Raw genomic sequence first — 7269 nt, forward strand, 5'->3', positions numbered from 1 at the left:
TCCGCTCAGCAAGGGGGACCGGGGGAGCCTCATCCCCCCCCCCCACAACCCCCCCCCCGCCCGGCTCCAACCCTCCGTCCCCACACTAATCCGAGCGCCCGCCCTCCCGTCCCACCGGGACCACCCTCCCGGGTCCGCCCCCGGGGGATGGAAAGGGACGAGCCGGACCCTGCCCGCCCCCCGCCGCGGCGATCCCGGAGCTTGTGCCCGCCGAGGGACGGTCCGTCGGGGCACTCGAGCCCTCCCGGGGCTCTCCCCGCCGGGCTCGGCCTTCGGCAGCCGTCTGGAGCGTCGGTCCTGGTGGGCTCCGGTGTGGCGGCGGCGCGGCCCCGGCTCGCCCCGTCCGTTGTCCCGGTCCCGGGGGCGGCCCGAGGAAGGATGTGCCGAGCGGCGCGGCCCCAGCCCGTCCCCACAAAAGCGCCCTTGTGCTGGCCCCGTAATTGCTAATCATCAATCACCATTAATAACAGCTGATGAGGCGGGAGGGGGAGGCGCCTTCCCAGGGGCCGGCCGCGCCGGGGGGGAGCCGGGAGCTTTGCCCCGCCGGAGCGGGCGCTGAAGGAGGAACTCGACCGTGATGTGCGGAAGATGGATGAGAGCAGAGGGCGACACCCCCGCCCGCCTCCCCTCCCTTCCCCTCCCCTCCCCGGCCCGGCCCGGCCCCCCCGCAGCGGGGCGGGCGGGCGGGCGGCTCCGAGCGCGTCTCCACTCCGCCGCGCCGAGCCAGCGAGCGGGCGGGCGGGCGGCAGCTCTCGCCGGGCGCCGGAGCCCACGGGAGGCGGAGGGCGCGGGCCGGGGCCGGGGCCGGGGCCCGGCGGCGGCGGCGCGGCGAGTTGGCGGCGGCCCGAGCTCGCCGGAAAGTTGGTGCCGGCTGAGCCGGCGGCGCCCGCTCGCCATGCAGAGACCCAGCGGCCAGGGGACCGCCTTCTCCATCGACTCGCTCATCGGGACGCCGCCGCCGCGCTCCGGGCATCTGCTCTACACCGGGTACCCCATGTTCATGCCGTACCGGCCGCTGGTGCTGCCGCAGGCGCTGTCCCACGCACCGCTGCAGTCGGGGCTGCCGCCGCTGGCGCCGCTGGCCTCCTTCGCCGGCCGCCTCACCAACACCTTCTGCGCCAGCCTGGGCCAGGCCGTGCCCTCCATGGTGGCTCTCACCACGGCCCTGCCCAGCTTCTCCGAGCCCCCCGACGGCTTCTACCCGCCGCAGGAGCTGCCCCCGCCGCGCTCCAACCCCGACGCCGGCTGCCGGCGGGGCGCCGAGGGCCTGGAGGCGGAGGAGCTGCCCCCGGGGCGCGACAAGGGGCCGCCCGAGCCGCCGCTGCACTTCCCGGACCCCTTCCCCGGCCTGGCAGGTAAGAGCAGCTCGGACCCCCCCCCCCCGCCCGGGACTCCCGGGACTGCCCTGGCGGCGGCACCTGCCCGCGGCCGCGCTCCCGGTCCGTCCCGTCGGGCCGAGCCGGGAGGACCGGGCCGGCTCCCCGCCGCTCCGGGCGGCCGCCGCTGCGCCCGCAACTTCGGCGGGTGGGAGGCGAAGTCCGCTCGCCGGGCCGCGGGGCGGGAGAGCCGCCGTCCGTCCATCCATCCATCCGTCCGTCCGTCCGTCCGTCCGTCCATCGGGGCAGCCTCCCCGGAGGGACCGGAGCGGCGCGGGGCCCCGGAGCTGAGGCCGGCCCGGCGGCGCGGAGCTCTCCGAGGTCCTGGCACCCGGCCCGGGACGAGCGAGGCAGAGGGCGGCGGGGCGCAGCGCCGGGCCGGGTCTCAGGGCTGCGCGCAGCCGTCCCCGCCCGCTCCGGTCCCGCTCCCGTTCGGTGCGTGTGCGGCGCCGCGGCCCGGGCGCCCCGCGGGGCTGGGAGCTCTCTCGCCCGCTCGCCCGCCCCTGGCCGGGCTCCGCCGCCCCCCCGGTGGGGTCGTGCTGCGGCCACCGGCGCCCCGAGCCCCTGCCCAGCCCTCGCCGTGCCCGGACGATGGCCCCGCTCCCCCGGAGCCCCGTTCCCCCGCGCCTCGGCCCTGCGCTGCTGTGTCTGCGGCCTCGGACCGGGGATGCCCCGACGGGGCGGGCGGGCAGCGGCTCCGCTCCCGGACCCGGCTGGGTGCTGGCCGGGGGCGGCTCCCGCGGCCGTGGCGGGCCCCTCGCCTTTGTGAGCCGAGCGTGCGGGAATCAGCCTCGGTGACTTGTTGCTCGGGATTTCTCAGCCGGCCGCGGCTCCTGCTCTCTTCCACCTCCGCTCCTGTAGCACAGGACTCGAGGCGACCCCCCCCCCCCCTCCCCGGGGCGAGAGCGAAACCAGGCGGCTGCTGCCTTTCCCCGGAGAGCCGCCTTCTCCCCTGGCCACCCGCGAGACCCACCTTTGTCTCGCAGGCTTCCTGGCACGGCTGCACGCTGAGAAGTCTCTGCTGCTTCTTGGCTGTTCGCTCCCCATCCTCCCTGTAGCCTCTCCTGGTTCAGCCCGGGTCATTTCCTTGCCCTGCCTTGTTCCTCCCTCGGAAGGCTGTTTCCCTCTCTCGGGTACCCCCTGGACCTCGTCCCTCAGCAGGGACGTTCTGCCCCTCCGCTGCCTTTGTGGGTTCTCGGGGCTTTCACGCTCCTCTGGTGCTCCCAGGCCTCTGAGCTGAGCCAGAGCCCCAGCGTGGTCTCACTTTTGTTGGGAAACTCTCCTCGTGGACAGAGCTGCCTGGCCAAAACCAGCCTCCTGTATGACCACATCTCCCCAGTCTGCGGGGCACTGAACTGGTCCCTGCTCCATCTCCGGCCACGGCTCCTCCGCAGCCGGGATGAGCCACCCCAGACAGTGCCCGTTCCTGACACCAAGACACCCTTCTCTCTCAGACCTGCCCCGTTGTAACCGGCTCTTGTGGTGGAAGGACACCTGTCTTGCTGCCCCTGCTGATGTGCTGCTGCCTGTCAGGTGTCTCAGCACCCTGCTTGCTCTGGAACCACGAAGGGTGCTCGTCCCTCCGCACGAGCGTGTGCCCACACGGACCTGACCCTCTGCACTGCCCTGCCCAGGGCCCAGAGGATTTCTCAGACCAAATGCCACTTCCTGCCAGCCAAGGCCCTTGGAGATGGGCAGTGGGGTTTGCTTTACCAGCTCCCTCAGATGAAAGCCAGGATGGTTGTGTGGGATTATTCCACAATTAAGGAAGAGAAAGATGATTCGTGTCAGGAGGAGGCATCAGGAACTGTCTATAGTGCCGTTTGCTCTACCAGCCTGTCTGTGGCCCTGGCCAAAAGCGATTGTCCAGGAAGAGTAAGAGATACCCAATACCACCTAAAATGACCCTTCCCCAGCATCCAGCCACCTGCCCTTCAGGGGCTTCCTAAGCCAGGTGTGGTTTCTGCATGTTTAGTCACCTCTGACCAATTCCTCTTCTGTGACCTTAGATCTGAGTCTCTTGTGGAGTCCACCAGAAAGGAGAGGTGAGCTCAGCATCAGTGACACCCTGGGGCAGGCTGGCTCCACACACCTCTCACCTGTGGGAGAACCAGGTGAAGAAGAGGTGCCTCCTTTTGTCTGTCCCTGGACGATACCCTGAGGTGACTATTCCTGTCCCTGGGCTCCAGGAGCATCCCCATCCTGCAGGTGTCTATGGAGACAAGATCAGTTGCTTCCTGGCTCAGCCAGAGGAGCGGGTGCTCTATTTTAGGGCCTCCCTCTGCCTCTAACACGCTTCTCATTTGTTTTCAGCTGTTGTCACACCTGTTGAGAGGGGACGGGCACGTAGGGAAGCTGGTGGCAGCAGCAAAGCTCTGCAGCCTGGTGTGTTGCTACAGCTGCAGCAAAGGGTATGACCCCCAGGATAAGGGTCCCCAACACCCCCAGCTCCCCACACCTCTCCTGAGGGCACGTTTGTGCTGAGCTGAGGGGTCTCCCCTGAGATCCAGGCAGTGGTCTAAGCCCCTCTCCTCGGTGATGAGGTAACTGCACGTTCAGCCAGGGACAGGGAGAAGTTTGTCTTGTTGCCTGTGAAGGTGGAAGAGCCCCTGTGTGTTTACCAGCACAGGCTCTGCTGGCTGCTGCAGCTCCCTGTCTTGATCCAGGTCGCCCTGGTCCTGCCCCCAGTGACACCCAGCTCCCCTCACCATGCTTCCTGCATCCCCAGTAACATCACTGGGACTCTGGGAAAGGTGAAGCAGTGGGCCAAGCCTGTTCTACATCTACTGATCTTCATCTACTGCCACCTTCTCGACCTTTCAAAGCCACGACACTCCGTGTCACCACAGCTTCACCCCCTGTTCCAAGGCCTCTGGAAGTCCCAGCACACCCTCCCACCGACTGGGTGGGCTCCCCTGCCTCTGCTGCCCCCTCAGTGGGGACATACTGGGAACTAACAGAGCACTGTCCCATTTTCTGAGTGAGAACCTCTGGTTTAGGCTCTATCATCACCCAGTGCCGAGGTCTGTGCTGCAGGCACAGCCCTTTTCCACGACACAAACCTTGAGACCCTTTGGAACCCGGGCTGTGGTTAAGATGAGTGTATCCAGAGGCAGCAGCTCTTTCACAGAGTGATGTGCTGAGGTCTGTAGCTCGGACATCTTCCAGTCTCTGGGGGCACAGCCCAGGCCTACAGGAGCAGAGTTCTTGCTATCAGCCCCGGGATGCTGCCCAGGATGCTGCCCTCCACCACCAGGGAGGGGCAGAGCCAGGGCAGGGCCTGAGGTTGCTCCTGGTGAGGACACCAACACCCTCACCCGGGGTCTCTCATCCTGTCAAGCCTTGTGGACAGTGGGGGCCCAAAGGAAGGAAACCCCTCCTGTTCCTCAGCAGAGCACTGGCACAGGACTGTGCCCTGGCAGCCAGAGCGCCCCGTGCCCCCCCTGTGGCCCCCGGCCTCACAGGCACAAATTCTGGGTCTTTACTACGTCCCCCTCCCCTGCATATGGGCGATTTCTGCCCCCCACCCACCCCTGAAGGAGGAGTTTGCTGCCTTACCTTGCTGCAGCACAATAGAGATGAAGATGTTTCTCTCCTGTGCACGAAGCAGGAAGAGCAGGGGGGTGATTCCAGCTCTCCAAAGCCACCCACCCCCTCTCAGCAGCCACAGACCTGCTGCAGGGCCAGGGAGGGACGTGGGGGCTCCGCAGCAGCCGGGCTCCTGGGAAAGTCTCCTGGGCTCAGGCAGTTTCTTGCAGCTGCTGCTTGTGCATTCACAGCCCCGCAGCTGCGGCACCCGAGCTCTGCCTCTCCCACGGGGGTGAGCTGGCTGGAGACCAGGGGTGTCCGGGGTGCCCAGGGATGTCCGGGGTGCCCAGGGGTGCCCAGGGGTGCCCAGGGGCCAGGGTGCATGTGCCAGTACCTGCACACTGCTTAGAGAGCTGCTGCTTCTTCTGCACGTAGGATCATACCCAGAGCTGCAGCGCTTCGGGACCAGCTCCTCCCAGCAGCCATTCCTGCTCTTGGGCCAGACTGGGAGAGCTTGCTGGTCCCTGCACGACAGAAAAGCCTCTTCATCTGCTTGTACGTAGCTTGTGGGTCCTCTCCCTCCATAACCCCAAGCTATGGGCAGGAGCATCTTCTGCTCCAGCTCCTGGGAGACCTTTGAGCCCTTCTACCGAGGAAGTGGCTGGCTTCTGGCCCTCTTTCCTCCCCACCATCTCCTACCCACATCTTCCCTCACTCCATGGCTCTTCTAATCCTTCAGGCAGCAGTCTGGGGCACAAGAAGCTGGCTAGAGGAAGATTCATCCCCCTAGACCCTATCAGTGTCCCCAAAGGCAGCAGAACAGAGGTGTAAGTGCTGCCTCCTGTCCGGGCAGCCTGGGGCGAGGTCCTGTCTGGGGAGGGATGTCGGCAGCCTCTCTGCACGGGCTGCTGGGGGGAGCTGAGCCTCGAGCATCAGCTGCCTCGGGGCCTCGGTCCCCGGCCGCACCGCGCTGCTGTAGCGTGTGCCCTGGGCTTCGGGAGGGAGAGCTGCCGGCAGGACCCCTCTGCAGAGCCGGCCCTGCCCGGGGGTTTGCTGGGCTGGGACCGGCTCAGGCTGCTGCTCCCAGCGCGGCTCCTTCCTGGGCGCGCAGCATCCCTGGGCTGGTGCGGAGGGACCGGCCGGGGCGGGGGGGACTGAGCTGAGCTGCGGGGCGCGGCACCGCCGCGCTCTCCAGACCGGGGGGCTGGGCGAGCCCCGGGAGGGGAGGGGGCAGCGATGCTGCGGCCGCTCGCACCCGGGGCCGGCGGGTGCTGCCCCGCCGATGCGGGACGGCTGCGGGCGTGCGGGGCGGGCCGGGGGCCGGGGGCCGGGGGCTGGGGAAGAGCAGCCGGCGCTGCCCGCGGCGGGGCCGAGCGCGGCCGGGGCCGGGGCCGCGGGAGCCGCAGCCCGTCCTTCCTCCCGCGGGGAGGGCGGGGGGAGCCCCGCGGCTGCGGGGGCTCCGCGGGGACCCGCGGGCGGGGGGGGCGCGGGGCGGGCGGGGGGCTCGGCGCCGTCGGGCGCTGACGCTGTGTGCCCCGCAGACGGGAAGGCGTACAGCTCGGACGAGGAGAAGCTGGAGGTGAAGTCGTCGGCGACGCCGTGCAGCGAGCGCGAGGAGGAGAGCTCGGCGGGCGACAGCGAGGAGGAGCCGTTCCTGGACGGGGCGGCCGCGGCCGCGCTGGGCGCCAAGGCCAAGGGGAAGGGCCCCGCGGCCGAGCAGACCCCGCCGGGCTCCGGGGCCGGCAAGAGCCGCCGGCGGCGCACGGCCTTCACCAGCGAGCAGCTGCTGGAGCTGGAGAAGGAGTTCCACTGCAAGAAGTACCTGAGCCTGACGGAGCGCTCGCAGATCGCGCACGCCCTGAAGCTGAGCGAGGTGCAGGTGAAGATCTGGTTCCAGAACCGCCGCGCCAAGTGGAAACGCATCAAGGCCGGGAACGTCAGCAACCGCTCGGGAGAGCCCGTCCGCAACCCCAAGATCGTGGTGCCCATCCCGGTGCACGTCAACCGCTTCGCCGTGCGCAGCCAGCACCAGCAGCTCGAGCAGGGAGCCCGGCCCTGAGCGCCGCGGCGGCTCCCGGACCCTGGGGCTCGGGGGGGGGTCCCGGCGCGGCGGGGCGGGGGGCGCGGCCCGGGCCCCCGCTCGCTGTCCTCTGTACATGTCCCTTATTTATTGCGTGTAAACTCTGTACATACGGCAGCGTGTCCGCCTGCCCGCGGGCCTCGGGCCGTGCTGCCCGCCCATGGAGAGCTGTCATTTCAATAAATTATTTTCTATGGAGCCGGGCGGGGTCCGTCCGCGCTGCGGCCCCCGGGAGCCTGCGGGAGGCTGCGGGAGCCTGCGGGAGCCTGCGGGGCCCGGCCGGGG

At 69.0% G+C, this 7269-nt stretch overlaps 1 protein-coding gene across 1 annotated transcript; it reads left to right on the forward strand.

Moving 5' to 3' along the window:
- Positions 1 to 895: 895 nt before the first annotated feature.
- On the forward strand, positions 896 to 7004 carry GBX1 (gastrulation brain homeobox 1; the record flags this gene model as incomplete). The annotated part of the gene is made up of 2 exons (XM_084260123.1): positions 896 to 1355; positions 6446 to 7004. The coding sequence occupies 2 exons, from the start codon at positions 896 to 898 to the stop codon at positions 6961 to 6963; spliced, it is 978 nt and encodes a 325-aa protein (XP_084116249.1). The 3' UTR covers positions 6964 to 7004.
- Positions 7005 to 7269: the final 265 nt, after the last annotated feature.

Source organism: Gallinula chloropus, assembly GCF_964237585.1.
Source record: "Gallinula chloropus genome assembly, chromosome: 2".
NCBI classification, from domain to species: Eukaryota; Metazoa; Chordata; class Aves; order Gruiformes; family Rallidae; genus Gallinula; species Gallinula chloropus.